Below are 22,243 nucleotides of genomic sequence, written 5' to 3'. Positions count from 1 at the left end.
CAGTCCGGCTTCTTTAACCATAGCACTAGAGGCACATTCATTTTAATCTCAAATAATCTCTTCTTTTTTGGTGGGGAAGCTACATAGGTCCTACAACTGTATATCAAATTGTAATTGATCAAGAAACATCCATCTTAAAACAATTGCATATTCTAACAAACAATGCCTGGGACCTCTGTGTTTAGAGAGGGATGTACTAATAAAAGCCCATCTTTCAAAACAGAAGCAGAACACTTGGTTCATCCACTATGTTTTTGATATCTTATTTTAGGTGCTCTGAACACACACACACATACACACACAATGAGTTATAATGCGTCACATCTAAAGCAACCGTCTGCAATAACTGTATAACCAGTAATGTAGACAATGTGGCAGTGAAGATGTCTCTGAAAGCGTTCAAAAACTGTGCACTCTTTCACATTACAGAGTGAAATCTCTCTGAAAAGCTTTTGAAGCTCTGACTGACTGACTGACTGACGCTGGAAAAACAAGAATGGAAATAAATAGTGTACTTGTGAGACGAGTAGTCAGTTTACATAAAAAATAAATCTCACCCCCTGCTGCTTTGCAAACTGTCACCATTCGCATCTACTAGTAAGAGCTATTTTATATCTTGTGAGTCTTGTCATGCAGATTCCATGTCCGTAACAGGCATGTAAGGAGCACTCTATCCATGGACATGCAGATAGATTAAATACAGTTTTCATCATCAGTCTTCACATATCTGTAATGAAAAAAGGTTTTTAGAATTGTCTGTAAATGTAATGATAAATATAAACAAGAAACCAGGCAAGCCTAGTGCAGCCAGCCCACAATAAAAAGTGTTGATTTCTTGAGATTTGAACCCGGGCAGCCCACCTAACCACTACACCACGGAGATATGCACTCACCTAAAGGATTATTAGGAACACCTGTTCAATTTCTCATTAATGCAATTAACTAATCAACCATTCACATGGCAGTTGCTTCAATGCATTACTTCAATGCATTACTTTGGGTGAAAATGCCTTGATGATGCTAGAGGTCAGAGGAGAATGGGCCGACTGATTCAAGCTGATAGAAGAGCAACTTTGACTGAAATAACCACTCGTTACAACCGAGGTATGCAGCAAAGCATTTGTGAAGCCACAACACGCACAACCTTGGCCAGATACGCTTACCGGCAAAAACCCAAGTCCCCCTCTCATCCCATCATTCAATAATTTTTTCACTATGGTCTCTCATCCCACCATTGCATCATTCTTCCACTGTGGTCTCTCATCCCATCATTGCATCATTCTTCCACTGTGGTCTCTCATCCCATCATTGAATCATTCTTCCACTGTGGTCTCTCATCCCATCATTGCATCATTCTTCCACTGTGGTCTCTCATCCCATCATTGAATCATTCTTCCACTGTGGTCTCTCATCCCATCATTGCATCATTCTTCCATTGTGGTCTCTCATCCCATCATTGAATCATTCTTCCATTGTGGTCTCTCAACCCATCATTGAATCATTCTTCCACTGTGGTCTCTCATCCCATCATTGCATCATTCTTCCATTGTGGTCTCTCATCCCATCATTGAATCATTCTTCCACTGTGGTCTCTCATCCCCTCATTCTTCCATTGTGGTCTCTCATCCCATCATTGAATCATTCTTCCACTGTGGTCTCTCATCCCATCATTGCATCATTCTTCCACTGTGGTCTCTCATCCCATCATTGAATCATTCTTCCACTGTGGTCTCTCATCCCATCATTGCATCATTCTTCCATTGTGGTCTCTCATCCCATCATTGAATCATTCTTCCATTGTGGTCTCTCAACCCATCATTGAATCATTCTTCCACTGTGGTCTCTCATCCCATCATTGCATCATTCTTCCATTGTGGTCTCTCATCCCATCATTGAATCATTCTTCCACTGTGGTCTCTCATCCCCTCATTCTTCCATTGTGGTCTCTCATCCCATCATTGCATCATTCTTCCATTGTGGTCTCTCATCCCATCATTGAATAATTCTTCCACTGTGGTCTCTCATCCCATCATTGCATCATTCTTCCATTGTGGTCTCTCATCCCATCCTGGCATCACCCTGCCACCAAGGTTTATCATCCCATCGTTTGCATCATCCTTCCACAATCTTCACCCATCACATCCCTGCACAGAGCCTTTCAGCACGAAGTGAGTAACGTTGTAGAAAAGGAATCCATCGGCTCATCTGTTCTGTAATGCGTTTTCGGTACTACAGTATATCATAGAGTAAAAACATGTTTCAAATACCCATACAGAAACCCACGCACCAACACTAACACATGAGCCCTGAGTGAATATCTTGGAGTAGTTGTACTAGACCTGGGTTACTGATGGACAACTGGCTGATGTTTTTCAATCACTCTGCCTTCCACTCTTTTTGTCTCTCTCTCCCTCTCTCTCTTTCTCTCTCTCTCCCTCTCTCTAAAGTGAACGCTGTGATTAAGTGTGAAAGCAGGTGAGCTTGTGAGAGCAGCTGGATCTTTTTTTTTTATTACTTTTGTTACTGGATCTTAGTTACTGTCACAGCACTGTTTAGGGTGCTGGTTCTTCTTGTTTTGGGGGAAGCAGCCGGCTCGTTGAAATGGAATGGGGGTGTGGGTGGGGGGAAGGTCCTGAGTCGTTTTCCCGTCGGCAAGGAAGTAACATTCCTGCCACGGTTGGGTGTTTCCGTTGGAGCAGGGTAGTTTGGCCGAAGGTGTGAGAGAATAAAGAGAATAAGATCCGCTTGTAGAACAAAAGGGCTGTGGAGCTTATTTGAATCTGGTTGGGAAAGTGAACAGTCAGTGTAAGGGGGCATAGTCCCCAGGAAAACACAGATGTTGTGAACCCGGTAAATGACGCAGTCTAATTATCATTCATTAAATGACATAGTTTAACTATCCTCCACGCGTCAGAGATGAAGCTTTTGGGCGTTTTTTTGTCATGGTCAGCTTGTCATGGCAATAAAGATGTCTCTGGGTTGTATGGCCCCCTTTTTAACGAGGGAAGAGCATATGATTTTGATAGACACAAAGGTGTTGCATATTGTGATCAAGTTTAGGAAGACAGGGATTAATAATGAATTAGTATTGACTGAGTATACATTTGCATGTATCGAGAACATGAATGGCTTTGGCTGTGGGAGTGAGTGTGGGGCGTTCAGTGCATTTGTGTCCTTATAATAGGTGTCACGAGCCCGCTGTCAGCTCTAGTGCAGGCATGGCCTCGGCACCACCGCAGAGCAACAAGGCTGGTCAGAGAGTAAGAGTGCAGATGTGACTGAAGATGGGCAGGGAGAAGAGGAAACTCTGGTGGCTGTGGAGAGGGAGCGGAATAATGAGGGTACATGTAGCTGGTGGAACTGTGTTGGAGTTGGCTGAGTCAGATCTGCACGGATAAAGTGAAGATGAGGGTGGTCGAATCAATAGAGGATGAACTGACTGAAGTTCCTAGGAGTAAGAAGATATATAGCCAGGGTGATAAGAGGTCTATACCTCCGTAAAACTGAAGTTCTTAAAACGGAGGCAGAGAGAGTAGAGGAAGCTTCCTCAGGTGAGTCATTAGATGAGTCACAGCAAAATAAAGGGAGTAGGGTGTTGGAACAGGGGTTTGGTATTAAGAGGGTGCGTCGGTTTCTGAAGGTGATTAAGGGGAAGTCATATTTAATGTGACCTATAACGTGAACAATTCAATTGAAAAACAAACTGAAATCTTTGATTTTGTCCTCCTCACTACCATCACCCCCACTACCGTCCTCCTCACTACCATCACCCCCACTACCGTCCTCCTCACTACCATCACCCCCACTACCGTCCTCCTCACTACCGTCACCCCCACTACCGTCCTCCTCACTACCGTCACCCCCACTACCGTCCTCCTCACTACCATCACCCCCACTACCGTCCTCCTCACTACCGTCACCCCCACTACCGTCCTCCTCACTACCGTCACCCCCACTACCGTCCTCCTCACTACCGTCACCCCCACTACCGTCCTCCTCACTACCGTCACCCCCACTACCGTCCTCCTCACTACCGTCACCCCCACTACCGTCCTCCTCATTACCGTCACCCCCACTACCGTCCTCCTCATTACCGTCACCCCCACTACCGTCCTCCTCACTACCGTCACCCCCACTACCGTCCTCCTCACTACCGTCACCCCCACTACCGTCCTCCTCACTACCGTCACCCCCACTACCATCCTCCTCACTACCGTCCTCCTCTTTACCGTCCTCCCCACTACCGTCCTCCTCACTACCGTCACCCCCACTACCGTCCTCCTCTTTACCGTCCTCCCCACTACCGCCCTACTCACTATGGTCACCCCCACTACCGTCCTGCTCACTACCATCACCCCCACTACCGTCCTCCTCACTACCATCACCCCCACTACCATCCTCCTCACTACCGTCCTCCTCTTTACCGTCCTCCCCACTACCGTTCTCCTCACTACCGTCACCCCCACTACCGTCCTCCTCACTACCGTCACCCCCACTACCGTCCTCCTCTTTACCGTCCTCCCCACTACCGCCCTACTCACTACGGTCACCCCCACTACCGTCCTGCTCACTACCATCACCCCCACTACCGTCCTCCCCACTACCGCCCTACTCACTACCGTCACCCCCATTACCATCCTCCTCACTACTGTACTTCTCAATATCGTCACCCCCACTACCATCCTCCTCACTACCGTCCTCTTCATGGTCACATTGTGTTTTCCATAAACATAAGTGTGTTCTTCTCTACATATGTCATGGACCCATAAAGCCGCAAATTTCAGATCAGGGGTTTTTGTTTTATTGTTGGTGCAACCAACTACACAGCAACTCTTCAGAATAACAAACATTATTAATTTAAGCCTGCCGGTTTGTCTTGTTTATGCTGTTGAAGTCTACGAGAGATTCAGTTTGTTTTCCCCCTCAACGGGTCATGGAGATGAGAGCCTACTCTGGATGATATATTACCGGTCTAACATAATGCCACGCCTCAATTCTCCAAGACTCTGGTAAAAGGCAACATCGTCAAACCAAGAAAACTACTGGATGATCCAGGATGGCAGAGCATCTGGGGACAAGTTTCTCTAATTGGCAAGCTGCAGGCAAACTATAGACAAGCTCTGTCAGGAGAAAACCAGGCTTTTCTGAAATTGTAAAGGGATAGTGAGCGGACAGATGATGACAACACTCCATTTCCAAGGCTGGAGATCACACCTGATGACAACGCCCTGTTCCCAAGGCTGGGGATCACACCTGATGACAACGCCCTGTTCCCAAGGCTGGGGATCACACCTGATGACAACGCCCTGTTCCCAAGGCTGGGGATCACACCTGATGACAACGCCCTGTTCCCAAGGCTGGGGATCACACCTGATGACAACGCCCTGTTCCCAAGGCTGGGGATCACACCTGATGACAACGCCCTGTTCCCAAGGCTGGGGATCACACCTGATGACAGCACCCTGTTCCCAAGGCTGGGGATCACACCTGATGACAACGCCCTGTTCCCAAGGCTGGAGATCACACCTGATGACAACGCCCTGTTCCCAAGGCTGGGGATCACACCTGATGACAACGCCCTGTTATCAAGGCTGGGGATCACACCTGATGACAACGCCCTGTTATCAAGGCTGGGGATCACACCTGATGACAACGCCCTGTTATCAAGGCTGGGGATCACACCTGATGACAACACCCTGTTCCCAAGGCTGGAGATCACACCTGATGACAACGCCCTGTTCCCAAGGCTGGGGATCACACCTAATGACAACACCCTGTTCCCAAGGCTGGGGATCTCACCTGATGACAACACCCTGTTATCAAGGCTGGGGATCACACCTGATGACAACACCCTGTTCCCAAGGCTGGGGATCACACCTGATGACAACACCCTGTTATCAAGGCTGGGGATCACACCTGATGACAACACCCTGTTATCAAGGATGGGCATCACACCTGATGACAACACCTTATTCCAAAGCAGGGGATCACATCTAATGACAACGCCCTTCATTCTATAGTCTGATGACTCAACAGCAATACTAGATCTGAGAGTTTTGCAGGAGGTGGGGTTGTTTGAGATGACTGGGTAGGTGTTGTATGGGGAATGTGTCAAGGCTTTGAACAAAACATGCTGAAGGATAGAAAGGTCACCCCTTAGAGGGTGAAACTTGGGATGGGTGATAGAATAAAGCCAGCTTGTAGAGCATTGTACAAGCCACTGTTACAAAAGGGTACTGGAGAAATGAAGTGGAAAGTGTTGCATGTCATCTATGCTGTGAATGTTTTTGTTTCGATCTTCAACCCAGGTGTTATGTGATGGATGCCATTTTTGTTCTGTAAGGCGGACCATTTTCCAGTGTCTCATCGAGTGGGAGGGAGAGTCTTGCATCTCTGTTTGGAATTTTATTTTTTTCAGCTGTGGGGTATGGAGGACTAAATGCCATTATATTAAATAAATAAATATATAACTAAATAGCCACACAAATGAATACAAATTGGATTTGCATACTGCACACTTTGCAAACGCAATAGACTTTTCATTTAGATTGTGTAAACGTGTGCCTCGCCCAAACGCCAAAATGTTTTCAAATGCGTTGTGTAAACTTGTGTGTCGTCCAAACGCAATGGGGCGTGGCCTCTCATTTTATTGACCTATCCTCAGTGGACTGCAGTGTTTTAGGCTTGGAACAATGTGATTGGACACTTAAGAGCAAACAATCAGAGGTGAGCTGTCAAATATGTAGCACACAATTTAGTTTCAGTGTTGCCTTGTACATTAATGATACAAAACCGCGCTACTTTGAAAACTATTTACCCGGATTATATAAATTTTTAGCAAGTGGCCTGTTTTGAGTTACTTCTAAATGTAATCGCGGCATGATCAGATGCAGGACCAGAGAAGTTTGTGTGTCTTGGCAGGGCCGGCCCCAGGAATAAGCAACACAGGCGGTCGCTAAGGGCCCCCGACCACTAGGGGACCCAAACCGCTAGTGAGGCCCGGAACCACTAGGGGATAATTTTGCTTAAGGCCCACAAAAGGCTAGGGCCGGTACTGTCTTGGTTGTGCCAGGCTGCCAGCACCGTTCTATAGCTCAATAACAGGTGTAAGCCTTGACAACTCATGTCTTAGAGCCGTTTAAAAACGTCCAGAAAGACACAGAATTCACCACAGCAATGTTTCTTAGTTGTCAAATAAATACATAGATGCCATATGTTGAACAGAGGAAGTTGGGCCAGGACAAACAGGCTGAACAAAACGTTCTCCATCCCCACCACATCCACATCCCATCCACATCCCATCCACATCCCATCCACATCCCATCCACATCCCATCTACATCCCATCCACATCCCATCCACATCCCATCCCCGTCCACATCCCATCCACATCCCATCCCCATCCCCATCCCCATCCCCATACCCATCCCATCCCCATCCCATCCCCATCTCAATCCCATCCACATCCCATCCCCATCCACATCCCATCCCCATCCCATGGAGGAGGAGACCCCGGGGAAGACCTAGGACACGCTGGAGGGACTATGTCTCCCGGCTGGCCTGGGAACGCCTCGGTGTCCCCCGGAAGAGCTGGAGGAGGTGTCTGGGGAGAGGGAAGTCTGGGCATCTCTGCTTAGACTGCTGCCCCCGGGACCCGGCCCCGGATGAAGCAGAAGAAGATGTATGTATGTATGTAATATATAATTCAATATATCATTCAATATCTTTATCATCTATTGACAGCTTTCTACTGTTGGTCAATGGTCAATGTTGGAAGATCTCTCTCCAAAATTAGTCCAAACTATGTCCATGCTACAGAGCTTTGGAGACAGGGCTTTCTCTAGGGCTGCTCTAAGGCTTTGGAACTCTCCATGGCTATGAATCTGTTGCCATCTTTATCCACTGCCTCAAGCCTCATCTTTTCAAAGAAGCCTACACCTAGCCCCTGCCCTTTACCTTCATCCAGTGTCAGAGTACTTATCTTTTTTTTTGTCTGTGTATTGTCTAATCACTCTCCTCAGATCTTGTTTGTTTGGTACCTGATGTAAATGTCTTTGGGTCCCAGAAAAGTGCTATATAACTTCCATATATTATTATTATTTATATACAGTTAGGTCCGGAAATAATTGTACACTTACATGTTTTGTTATTTTGGCGTTTCATCAAAATATATTAAAGTTATTGTTACATAATGAATATGGGCTTAAAGTGCAGTCTCTCAGCTTTAAACTGGAGGAACAGTTTAGGAATTACAGCTCTTTGATATATAACACCCTCTTTCATAACCATTCATATGCCTCAACAATAGAAAGGTCCAGATTTTGCCCAGTTATGGAACAGCATCCTTTGGACAGATAAAACTTAGATCAACGTGTACCAGAATGATCGGAAGAAAAAAGTATGGAAAAGGCTTGGAACGCTCAAGATCCGAAGCATACCACGTCATATGTAAAACACAGTGGAGGCAGTGTGATGGCATGGGCATGCATGGCTTCCAATGGTACTGGTCCCTAGTGTTTATTGATGATGTGACAGAAGAAAGAAGCAGCCAGATGAATTTTGAAGTGTATATGGAAATATTGTCTGCTCAAATTCAGCCAAATCCAGCACAGTTGATTGGATGGCTCTTCACTTTGTCAATGGACAATGACCCAAAACAAACTGCGAAAGCAACCCAGGAGTTTTTTATGACAAAGAAGTGGAATGTTCTGCAATGGCCGAATCAATCACCTGATTTCAACACGATTGAGAATGGATTTCACTTGCTGAAGACAAAACTTAAGGCAGAAACAAACAACAACTGAAGACAGCTACAGTAATGGCCTGGAAAAGCATCACAAAGAGGAAACCGTTTGGTCATACCAATGCATTCCAGACTTCAAGCAGTCATTGCCTGCAAAGGATTCTCGACCAAGTATTAAAAAGTGAACATTTTATTTATTAGTGTTATGATTGTTAATTGGTCCAATTACATTTGAGCCCCTGAAATAAGGGGACTGTGTATGAAAATGGTTGCAATTCCTAAACATTTCATACAATAATTTTGTTCAACCCCTTGAATTAAAGCTGAAAGTCTGCCTTTCAATTGCCTCTCGGTTGTTTAATATCAAATCCATTGTGGCGGCATACCGAGCCAAAATTATGGAAATTGTGTCAGTGTCCAAATATTTCAAGACTTAACTGGATTGTCATTACTGTCCTCAACAAACTAAAAACCTGCAACATCGTCTACATCAAATCTGTTAATAAGAAGTGCTTTGCAAAAGTTTTAAAAGTTCTGTTTAATATTTTATTTTTAAACATTGAAACCCAAAATGAATTATAGTATCATGATATTTCTTTTATATATTGGGAAATATTGTACATCGATCAGCCATAACATAATGACCACTGACAGATGAAGTGAATAACAATGATAATCTTATTATCATGGCACTCAAAGTAGATGTGTTAGAAGCAGGAAAAATGGGCAAGCGTAAGGATATGAGCGACTTTGACAAGGGCTAAATTGTGATGGCTAGACGATTGGGTCAGAGCATCTCCAAAACTGCAGCCCTTGTGGTGTGTTCTGATCCAACAGACGAGCTACTGTAGCTCAAATTGCTGAAAAGGTTAATGCTGGTACTGAAAGGTGTCAGAACACACAGTGCATCGCAGTATGTTGCGTATGGGGCTGCATAGGCGCAGACCAGTCAGGGTGCCCATGCTGACCCCTGTCCACTGCTGAAAGAACCTACAATGGGCACTTGAGCATCAGAACTGGACCACGGAGGAATGGATGAAGGTGGCCTGGTCTGATGAATCACGTTTTCTTTTAGATCACGTGGATGGCCGGGTGCGTGTGCATTGCTTACCTGGAGAACACATGGCACCATGATGCACTATGGGAAGAAAGCAAACCGGTGGAGGCAGTGTGATGCTTTGGGCAATGTTCTGCTGGGAAACATTAGGTCCTGACATTCATGTGGATGTTATTTTGACACGTACCACCTACCTTTTCATGGCAACGGTATTCCCTGATGGCATTGGCCTCATTCAGCAGGATAATACTCCCTCCCACAAAGCCAAAATTATTCAGGAATGGTTTGAGGAACACAGCAACGAGCACAACATGTTGACTTGGCCTCCCAATCCAATCGAGTATTTGTGGGATGTGCTGGACACACAGGTCCAATCCATGGAGGCCCCACCTCGCAACTTAAAGGACTTAAAGGATCTGCTGCTAACGTCTTGGTGCCAGATGCCACAGCACACCTCGACGGGTCAGGGCAGTTTTGATGAGAAAGGGGGACCTACACAATATTAGTTAAGTGGTCATAATGTTATGGCAGATCTGTGTATTTGTAAGACAAAAACAGATGGTGATAACTATCATAACTAGCATAGGCATTCAATGTCAATGCAGTGGTAGTTCCTGGTTTGGAGGTATGAAAGGATTTGACAAATAGAGGAGACAGTTACCATTGGCCTCCTCCCTGTGAACCAATAAAACTGCTGTCACACATTTGTTGAAAGAACATTGGTGAGGCTGTGTCAACCCATCAAATTGAGAGTTCTGCATAACACTGACCTGTTTGCAATGTTGGTACGAAAGAGGCTGTTACTCACCCCTCTGAGCCTGGGTCCTCTCTAGGTTTCTTCCTAAATTTTGGTATTCTTAGGGAGTTTTTGCCTAGCCAGTGAAATTCAACACTACTGTTGTTTGCTCCTTGGGATTTAAGGCTGCGTGTTTTGTAAAACCACTTTGTGACATCTGCTGATGTAAAAAGGGCTTTATAAATACATTTGATTGATTGATTGTTACTCAAAAAGCACCATCTGAATGCAAGATACAGGGACATATGGAAAGACTGTGCTTCTGTCTGTAAAAAAATGAAGCTTCAGAGGAAATACTTTTCACCTGGACAATGGTACCAAGCACAAAGCCAAAGCAACACTGGAAGGGCTCTACAACAAAACTGTGGTCCAGTCAAATTCCGGATCTCAATCTGATAGAAAAACAGTGAAAATATGTGTATAATGGCCTTCACCAAGAATCATCCAACCAACCTAAACAACCTGGAGCAAATCTGGCAAGACAAATCGGCCATAGTCCTGCAATCACTGTGTGCAGAGAAGTAAAGCAGCAAAAAGAGACCAAATACTGATGCAAAACTGTTCATACGTTTGGATTACAATTTAATCCTACTCATCATTATGCCATGATGAATTTGATTGATATTACATTCTCAGTAAAACGTGAAAGGCAGTTTCCCAAAATCACAAAGCACATATTGTTCTTTTTCTGAACAAGTTAACTTTATTTATTGGGCTACTTATCGGGATTTGAAAGAAAACGTTTGCAGTATTAAGCCCATCCAAATGTGTCATTTCTAGGAGGCTACAGAATATATTAACCTAAGACAGTAGCCTCAAGCAGTTAATCATCAGTTCAGATCACTCTGCACTTGTTTTGAGAACACTGTGCACTTGTTTTGGGAACACTGTGCACTTGTTTTGGCCACATAAATAGTAAAGAAACACACTAAATCACTAGCTCAACTCACAGAGAATAGAAAGCAAAAAGGGATTTGTTTGTGGGCCTATCTGGTCAGGGGCAGCTGTGAATACTCCATTTCAGATTGCTGTCTGCTTGTAGTCTGCCTGCTACAGTACATTTAGGCATATTTGAGTTTGGGTGTCGGGAGTAATGTTATTATGAATGTTAAATCTGAAAACGGGCAAGGGGAAAACATGACTTGAGTGTGTTTTGTCCAGCCTGCTCCACCTGACCCACTCCCTCTGTTCAACACCTCACGTCTACGTATTTTATCGGCAACAAAAACATATTGCTGTAGCGAATTCTGTCTCTTTCTGGACGTTGTCAGACGGTTCTAACAAAGGGCAACACTGAAACTCATTTGTGTGCCACTTGATTGACAGCTCACATCTGCCAGTTTGCTCTCAAGTGTCCAATCACAGTTTTCCAAGCATAAAACACCGCAGTCCAATGAGGACAGCTCAATGAGGAGGTTTTTATTACCGCTGGTTTGATTTTGGGGGTCGCTGTATAATAAACAACAAAAACGTAAATGTCAACTTACATTTAAGACAAGCCATGTCAGGACAAGCTAAAATAGCAGTCATTCTGGAGAGTGGACAAGGACAGTGGACAGGGTGATGTAGTCTGCCTTAAAGGGATTGGTGAAAGCCAGAATTTCGGTAGATTGTGAATGCTTCTATGTTTTGAAGGATCTCTCCATGTTTCAGGGGAAGTGGGGTTACAGGTCAACTGTATGATGCGTGGTATAGGGGGAACTATTTTTGTAGATGTAGTTGGTTCAATATGTGTTTATGTTTTCATGTATGTTTTTTTGTTAATATCGTTGATTAATTTCTTGTCTAGTTCATTTGTGTTGATTTCAGAAATGGCACAGTATGAGGTTGTATGTACATGGATTAGAGATTCTGTCAAAAATAAAGGATTTTAAGATCTCCCACTTTCTCCTCCTCCTTGTCTCTTTTTCACCCCCCCCCCCTCGCTGTCACTTCAATTCAAGAGGCTTTATTGGCATGGAAAGTGTTACTAAATATATTGCCAAGGAAAACATACCGTATGGAGATGAATCATGAAATCACATTTATATTTACATTATCACTCTGTCTTTATTCCCTCTGTCGCTTTCTCTCTGTATGTCTTTCTCTCTGTATGTCTTTCTCTCTGTATGTCTTTCTCTCTGTATATCTTTCTGTCCCTTCCTTCTTCCCTCGAGTCTCAGTTTGTTCTCTAAATGGCTGTGAGAATAACTAGGACACATGTAACGGGTTTGACAATGTTCTTGTGCTATAATAAGCTATGCTATACCTCAGTATTTAAGAAACAGCTATATGAAACAAAGGTATACCCAATACAAACACACTACAGCACAGTCTCAGCCCCTGCCCCATGAAGAACATCACTCCAGACCCCACCTACAGGAGCAGCACACAGGCAGAGCTGCAGACGGAGGGCAACATTGTCTTCATGCGTGACTCCAATGGAAAATACCTCAAAGCTGGATGGTTGTTCCCAAGGAGGAGGGGGAGGACTCAGTCTGCCGTTGGCTTCCCGGAGACTGAGAGGATCACCCCAACAACTCATCCACCCAGTGAGTAATGATCTCAGCACGGGGGGGCTATAACAGACACACAGACCAATCCCACAACTGTAACATAGCTATTGTATTGGGAAAGTAGAGGTCAAAAGGGAAAGCTATCAGAACCAGCCTGTTACTGACACGCGTTAACGTGGACAGGCAGTCAATGTGCGCCGACACACAGCGGCTTTACCCAGATCTGAAAAACACATACACAATGAAACAGGTGCTCTGTGGTGACCTGACTCCAAAATGATAACCTGTTAAATCAGATACCCCAACTCTCTTGAAAAAGCATTGATGCATTGCTGCTAGGCAGTGGCGGGCCGCATATTTTACACCTAGGCCTTCAGTGCTATCCTGCCTATAGGCTATAGTAACTGGACGTACCCACCCCATATTCACAGGGACAGGGACCTTTATCGAGTGGAATAAAGTGGTTTAACACGAGGCTCAACATCTATAAGAGTGACAATACACTAATTACAGAAACGCCACTATAGATGTATAATGTACTATGACAGGACGCAGCATCACAAATAGAAATCGCATAGCCCAAATCCATGTCATTACAAAAAGAAACAAGAACAAACGTGGTATTTAGATTATATATTGCTTGCTCGTTTGATGTATGATCTTCTTTGAATACAGCCATACTTCTGAGGTGGCAATCTGAGCAAACAAGGCCCTGTTCTTTGCCCAACACATGTTGGAGGGTCTTGTCCTGTCTACATTTATGTCTCTGGATATACATCAGATATACATCCACGACATAAATGTCCAAGTGTCTGTAACTGCGCTGTCATTCAGCATATGAACACAGCACATCATAAAAAATACAGGACAAGAACAACCACATCCACAGAAAAAATTATGAGAGCCTTTGCAAAAGTTCTGAAGGAGAAAGCTTTGGACACAATGTCAGAAAACACAAAATGAGAAGACCAACTGACTCTAAGCCAAGTCAACAGAACACACAAACCCTCGACCTAACATGCAATGAAAGGTTGAGCAAACCCCAGTAATCCACCCAGAAGAATAAGTACACTACAGTAGAATGCCAGAGAGCACACACACATCAAAAGAACTACAGTAGAATGCCAGAGAGCACACACACATCAAAAGAACTACAGTAGAATGCCAGAGAGCACACACACATCAAAAGAACTACAGTAGAATGCCAGAGAGCACACACACATCAAAAGAACTACAGTAGAGTTCCTGCATAATCTGCTGTTCCAGGAGTTCAGTATCAAACATTTTGGAGATATGAGCAAATCTCCAAAAGGATTTTAACATTCTACAGAAATATTTTTTGCTAATAATTTAGTTTTAAATCAAACAAATCAATGCACTCCATGACATATCATTTACATATTCATGCAAGAGAAGAGTCAGTGCTTGAACATGTTTTAAATATCTGAGCCTGAGACTAGATTCTGAATTAACTTTCGGAAATCATATTGATTACATCAGGAAAGCAATTAACTATAAGCTTATGCTACCATACAGCTCTAAGAATTGTTTTACTAAATCCATTAGAAAGACTGATTTGCTGTTTTCTGTCCTAGACTACAGTGACATCATCTATCAAACCACAAGCAAAGCCTTATTGCGCAAATAATATATTTATAACAATCTTTTACAATTGATTATTTGACATGACTGTAAGACACATCGTACAGGGCATGAATCACTGACTTCTCTGTCACTCCCAAACAGAAGACAACTGCATTGGCACCAATTGATTTTTAAATGTTAACATAACTTTACCAGTATATTTGAAAGATCTCTTTACTTAACAGTAGCCATGCTACTCTTTTAGAGCAGCATTTACACATCTCAAGGGAGTAAGATATTTTTAAATATAAATACTATAGGTTTCCAATGAAGGAAGCCTTAGCTTGACGCTCTAAAGATTCCCCTCGTTCCAGATCCACATAAAAAATCCACAGGACCACTAGATGTAGTTCAACTATTTACTGTGACAGAAGCAGTAATTAATACACACATATGGTCAATTTCAGAATCATTAATATTAGGGAGAATAGCAAGAGAGGTCAAAACACTGTGTGGCTCCACTCTCTTCTTGCCAGACTGCCAGAACATCACCCCCCAAAACCTTTCCTCGCAAGAGTATCAAAGAAAATGAAAGGTGAGCTCAGTACTAGGACAAAACCATAACAATATCCTATTCCCAGAAATTACAAATGCAAGATAAATGAGATTTTAGGCATTCTAAGTAATCCACACATTTTAGTGTGAGGAATAAAACAATGATGTTACTACATACTGTAAATATGAACTGTAAATACATTAACCTGTAAATACTGTAAATATTCCTTCCAATTCCGAATAAACAAATCAACTGTGTAGTTACTATATTGTATATTAACTTACATTATTGAATCACAATTAGTCAGGTATTCACATTCTAGTTGGAAACTGCATTTATGCCAAGAAAAACTGATTAGAAAAGTTTACCTTCAAATTATGTAGATGGTGTCTGTACTCTAAATATTCTAGGACTTTTCTATTCATTTGTAGTATTGGTAATTGTACATTGAGAGGTTTAATCCTGCGAAATGTCAAATATAAAATAGCAGTCAAAATATAAGGTCCTGTGTTTTTGTTGTTTCCCTAGTCTGTTTAGTGTCTGTTATGTACATGTCTTTTGTTTACTGATTCTAGTTCAGTTCTATGTCTAGATCTTGTTTTGTAAATCTATGCTTAGTTCTTTTGTTTAGCCACACACCCTCAACACCTTCATTTCTGTTCACCTGTTTTCTGCATCACCTGTTCCTATCATCTCTTGCCTGTTTAGTTCAGTCCTCCTTCTTATTGTCTTTGTGAGGTGTTGTTTGTTCTGAGATGACTGTACTGAGCCATTGATTTTTTTGTTAAATATTTGAATGTCAGTGTACCAACCTGTTCCTCTCTAGTCTGATTCCTTAGACTGTAGTTTGATATTCAGCCTGTTTTCTGACGACTCTATTATTCAGCCTGACCCTCCTGTACTTTTTGGATTACCCTATTCATGAACTTCTGCCTGTTCTTCGACCAAGTTACCAGCCTCCACCTGTGGTCCACCCGTTGTCAAAGACAAATTCCAATGGATGTAGTCATACAAATGGCAAAACACAGATCATAATTTACTTGGCACACACTACTAAATATTATACTGCTCTTAAAAACGAATCAAGACACATGAGGTTTTACAAATCACTCAAGTTTCATTTATTTCTCCTCGGAATTGAAATCATTGTAAATTAATGGTGAAACAAATGGCAAGTGTCAATGGTGTGAAAATGGCAATGGGAAATACTGTGTGTGTGTATGTTGGGGAGGGGGGTGGTTTGTCTGGAGAGTTCCGCAGCTCATATATATTGGTGGAAATGGAGGGAATGATTTCATTAATTATATTTATATACATAATCAAAGATTGTGTCTTCTTCCAATCTAACTAAAGGATGAGAGGGCTGCTGAAGATTTATGGCATTTTCACTTTGTGGGACTTTTCTCATTAGGGCGTTGACAGCAGCTATGAAACTAGGTTGAAAGAGTCTTTCCACTGGTTCTGTGTTGAGGGGCTTGCAGCTGTGGGGATGTTTTATTGGTCATAAATATGCTACCCTGATTACATGTAGTTTTACAGGAAGTCATATTTATACTCTTTTAGGCTTTTTGATTATTGTTTATATTGATCAGCCTATTGGATATGCCAAATGTGCCTCCACAAAGAAAAAAAAATATATATATATATGGTTAGAGATAGTGACTGAACCCAGGTCTGGCAGAAACAGTGCCAGGGAGATTAATGAATGAATGAATGACTCAATGGCTGGTAATTTGTGGTTCGATGACATTCAAGAAAGGAGAGGATTTTCTAAATGAGTGTTATTGTGTCATCACGTTAGAATGAATGAGACAGTCGGGTGGAGTTCTGGGACAGGGACTGCCTTTGCATCACGCTCTGGAAACAAAGCAAAGACGGAGTGTGAAAGAATGGTATTCAAATTGGGTTGTGCTGCTAACTGCTTTGTTACTCAGTTACGTAACCATAACAACAAACCCACGGAATGAATGACTCCAGAATGAAGTGAGGGAAACTAGTAACACACAGAACATTCCTAACCTAACCTGATTTTACAGCATGACTGAAAAAGGATAACTGAATATTTCTGAAAGCCGAGGTTTACTCAATGCTGAGTGTATGTCCGGGCATGCACTTTTCTGTTTGTGTGTGTGTGTGTTTGCGTGTGTGGGTGTGTATGTGTGTGTGGGTGTGTGTGTGTGGGTGTGGGTGTGTGGATGTGTGCGCGCATGACAGAGACAAGGACAAAGAAGTTGAGAGATAAGGACAGACTGAGACAAGGACAGACAACTACAAACTATGGTACCAACAGAAAGAAAGATCAAGCTATTGTAAAGCTAAACATTTAGACATGATACTATGGTACAGCCAAGAAGAGAGACAGGAAACTACGGTACAGCTAAAGAGAGAGACAGGAAACTACAGTACAGCTAGAGAAATAGACAGGAAAATACGCAACGGCTGGAGAGAAAAACAGGAAACTACGATACAGCCAAGGAGAAAGACAAGAAACTACAGTACAGCCAGACTGAGAGACAGGAAACTACAGTACACCAGACTGAGAGACAGGAATTTACAGTTCATCCAGACTGAGAGACAGGAAACTACAATACATCAGACTGAGAGACAGGAAACTACAGTACATCAGACGCAAGAGATGCAGAGGCACAGCTTGAACCATGGGGCAATCAGGATTGTTAATAGAGATCCAGTTAGGATGATGGTTTGGAAATGGTGTCAAAACTCTACCACAACTATTCACATAACTATGTTGCATCAAGACAACAGACATGGGAGAGAGTGATGGAAGCTTTCTGTAATACCAACTGTGACAGTGTAGAAAGCATCTCAACGACACACAAACAAGGAAGAAGAAACACAATGTTGAAAGTGCCAGCAAGCCCTGGGGACCAGGATTAATGGAACGGTAAGCTACAGCTTTGTAAATTCTGGTTGGTGGCAAAAAAGAGATGAAGGGAGACAGCCTAATAGAGAGAGACAGTGAGACAGAGGGAGAGAGGGGGGAGGGTAATGTATAAAATACAGGAGAAGGGGAAAGAAAGGGATAGGGGAATGGAGGGAGAGAGAGGGAGAGGGAGATGGAGAGAGGGAGAGAGAGAGAGAGAGAGAGAGAGGGGGAAAGAAAGCCAGAGAAGAAGAAGGCAGAGAGAGAGGGAAAGGTGTTCTGTGTTTGTGGGCTGGTTATTGTTTTGCTGAACTTCCAATCCGTCTAAAAGTTACTTTATGCCACAAAACACAGGCGGACATTATGAGAGTTTAGAACCCTTTACAATTATTTCTGTGTCAAATGGAAAACACTGCTGCTCCCAGTACCCTTTTCACATGGAAACTAACCCATGTAGGTGATTAAAACATGAACACCAGTGATTGCTGAAGATAACAGCTAAGTAGGATTCCAGTTGTACCAGTGGATTAATCATAACAGCAGGGAAACACATGATTTTAGCAAGAAATGTATGCAACATTTAAATTAGTCAGGGGAAATTTCCTAGCCATCACCAAATATGCTCCTGAAATATTCTATGAAAAAACAACTTAATTGGGTTTGTTGCCCACCCAATGCTAATATTCCTACAACTCTGGAATCTTTATCCAAGTTAGGTGCTGCTTACCAATGAAACACACCCCTGTGTGCTTGGAATGGTGTAGAACATTTCATCAAACTTTATATTTCATAACTAGTCTTTGTATCCACCTGATTGCATAATGCTCTAAATAGTGACCACAGCATATGGATAATTGACCAAATTGACAATGTAAACAGAGAATGGATCATGTGTCAGAACAGTGTATAGATAATGTAACCAGAGCACTGAGTATGGGTAATCCTGCTGCATTGATAAAGTTGTTACAACAGAGCACGTTGCTAATGTTGTAATGGGTCAGTGTTACAGTGCAGATTTCAGCTGCCAACTGGGACATTTAGAGACATTAGCGAGATAATGACCTGGAAACAGCTGTGCAGCTGGAGTTGTATAGATGACTTTTCTATCAGAGAGGCAATATGTAATGGGAAATGTCTCATGCACATATCACAGAGAGGCATCAAGGGTCCAGGGAGGGGACATTGGATGACATCAGATGGTTCCCCATTACATTTTAACATTCCTGAACCCCACACGTTAACGGAAACCCCTGTTTAGCCTGATACTAATGTCCAGCTGCATCAGCTGGCTGACAAGTGATGATTTCACATGACAAATGTGAGGTATTACACATTCCACGCGAGTGTGTTTGGTAGGTGAAACTTAACGTAATGGCAATTAATATCTTGTGCTTTATCTTGACATTACATAATTTAAATTATTAACAATTCTATGGGCAGTTAACCCAGGGATGTTACTCATATTTAGTCAGGTAAATTCATAACGTTGTGCTCCGCCAATCACGATCAGAATTATCGACCAGAGAAGCTCGGCCGTGCAGTTGCGGATCAAAGCCCTCATTTCCCTAGCACGCTACACAACGCTTCCATAACGCCGTGTTCTACTACTGAACGCAGCCAGAATACCAGAGCAGTGGAGCTGTATGGTGGCGTTATGGAGCTGTTCTTTCAGCACTACGCACTGTTGAAGCGATGCAGCAGCGGCAGCGACAAACACAGCAGTTTGGAGCGGTCTTTCAGCACCACGCACGCGCTACTGCCAAACACCACGCGTCGTTGCAGCAGCCAGGTGGCTTCTCTCAGATCAGACATCGATTTGAGAACGGAGCCGAACACAACTTCCAACAAACAACTTTACATAGAGATTGTGACATCTCAAATATTTTTTGTATTCACGTGTCTGCATACCAGCATCGACACAACTTCACAGGTGACGATTTTCCCAGCATAAACTGGAACTGCATCACACTCGGGGGGAAGGAACATACACCAGACAGCTGAAATCAATTGCTGAAAGCTCAGTTTATATTTATCTCCCGCGTGTAAATTGAGTTAATATGAACTCTGAAATATCCAGGAGAAGACATTTCCCTCAGACTGACCGTAACACGAAAAAGCGACTGATGTATACAGATAGACAAGCACATCTTCTTTTTTTTTTTAAATTTTACCTGAAACAGACGTAAGATGTTGGCCACCATGATGGATACAGAACTTGCCGAAGCTCCTATCACTCCAACAACTTTCTCTGGCTTGACGAATACTGGTGGTTCACCGTTCGTACACCTGACATCCGAAGTGTCTTTTTGTATTAGTGCCTGGACAAAAGTCAACGACTGCTCTAAAGCATAGGTGTCCCTCGAACAGGTATCGAGCACACGAGCACCTAGAGTAATATTGGGCAGAAGCTCCTCGTCGCTGTTGATTTGGTCCAAGGCGTACATCATAGCCTCAAGACGATGGATCCCGTTCTCCTTCTTGATGTCCCCACACGGTTCCCCCGGGATCCCCCGGGCGTGAACAGGGAAGAGGCCACCGAGGGTCAGGTCTCCCTCCATTCGTATAGAATGTGGGGCGTACATTTCCTGCGATGCCGTCAAGTCGAATAGGGCTTTCATCACCCACAAAACTCGCCATGTGAAGTAGGGTTTCTTTAGTTCTAGAAGCACACTACCATGCCTTAGACTGGCCATGGTGTCTCTCTCTCTCTCCAGCGTTAACTCGCCAGACTTCGATTTAAGAAATTAAATAAGGTTTTTTAGGCTACTGGAAACAAGATGAGTCATAGCCCACATTAAGTGCATATGTGCTCATTTTAAAGTAGAAAATGCGCTTGAGAAAAAGGCTTACAAAATATTCCGCTATTCCACAAATGTTCACCGATGCGATATTCATTCAAAATGTGCGCACGACGGAACAGTACCAGAGAATTCCGTTTGCACAGTCGCTTGTTGCTCGGACACCCATTCCAGGTTCAAAGACAATCGGTTGGTATATTTAAAAAGCATCGACTAATACTTAGAAAAGAGATAAACTAATGTAACGGCTAGTACTCATAACTATTTCACCCGGCGCGCACAAGAACATGCTGTTAATTTTCCAGCATTAGAAGCGTAAATCACGAACCTGCTTCCATGGCGCACTGATGTCATACTTCCACTAGGAATACCTTAACAGTAATGAACAGTTTGAAGAAACCAACCGACAACTAACACGACTTGAAGAATTAGGACATCAAAAAGTTATCATATATATATATATATATATATATATATACATATATATATATATATATATACACACAAATATATATATATATATATATATATATATATATATATATATATATATATGTGTGTGTGTGTGTGTGTGTGTGTGTGTGTGTGTGTGTGTGTGTGTGTGTGTGTGTGTGTGGTTACAATAAGCAGTCCATCACCCGAACACACATCTTAAGGCGCATGACATCAAAATTGCGTTCTGAATAGATCCAGCTGGGGTCAGTGACATCCTCCTCGCGCAAAAATCGAACTTCTCTAAGGGTCGCTTTCGGCTCAAATGTGGCTGCATCTCTCTGATGAAAGTAATTTCTCTTCCGTTTTCTTCCGTTGTTGATCCCCAAGAAGAAATTCCTCACTTGGAGGGAGAGAAACGGAGACAATACAAGCCTAGCCCCCCTAAGCGCTAAATGAAGGGAATCTCTCTCTCTCCTCCCCTCTCTTCCCTTCTCTCTCTCTCCACCCAATATAAAATACTTAATGACCAAACTTAGAACCACAATTGCCTAGAACACCCTGGACAATTAGGTGTGTAAGTTTTCTTTGTTGAGATTGCTTCGAAATTCACAATGAAAACATTATCTGATCTCCGTGCCAGTCATGGATATATTGTATGCTCAAGACTAAAACATTATTTTGGACATAAAACATACATACTGCACATATTATTTCAGTGTGTGTGTGTGAGAGAGAGAGAGAGAGATAGAGAAAGAGAGAGAGAGAGAGCATCGAAGCAGTAATAAAAATCGATATGAGAAATCTCTAATGGCTATGCTTGTGTAGGCTACCAGGGAAAACCTCATACACCATACAGTGTTCATTAAGGCTACATGATAATGTAGCAGCTTTTTAGA

General features: G+C 43.0%; 1 protein-coding gene across 3 annotated transcripts in view; it reads right to left on the bottom strand.

Annotated features, from left to right (window-relative positions):
- LOC105007334 (metabotropic glutamate receptor 7) overlaps positions 1-21,773 on the bottom strand; it is a 246,303-nt gene extending 224,530 nt beyond the window's left edge. The window contains exon 1 of one of the 3 annotated variants that reach the window (XM_029114239.2): positions 21,561-21,773. Coding sequence is in view for 1 of the 3 variants with exons in the window: in XM_029114238.2 (XP_028970071.2) it covers positions 20,286-20,807 (522 nt within the window). In the remaining 2 variants the exon portion in view is untranslated. The other 2 variants (XM_034287020.1, XM_029114238.2) reach the window with 2 other exon arrangements.
- Positions 21,774-22,243: the final 470 nt, after the last annotated feature.

The sequence above is a fragment of the Esox lucius genome, chromosome 17, assembly GCF_011004845.1.
Source record: "Esox lucius isolate fEsoLuc1 chromosome 17, fEsoLuc1.pri, whole genome shotgun sequence".
Taxonomy (NCBI): Eukaryota; Metazoa; Chordata; class Actinopteri; order Esociformes; family Esocidae; genus Esox; species Esox lucius.
Note: the sequence above shows the minus strand (reverse complement) of the source record. Positions and strands in the feature narration are given on the sequence as shown.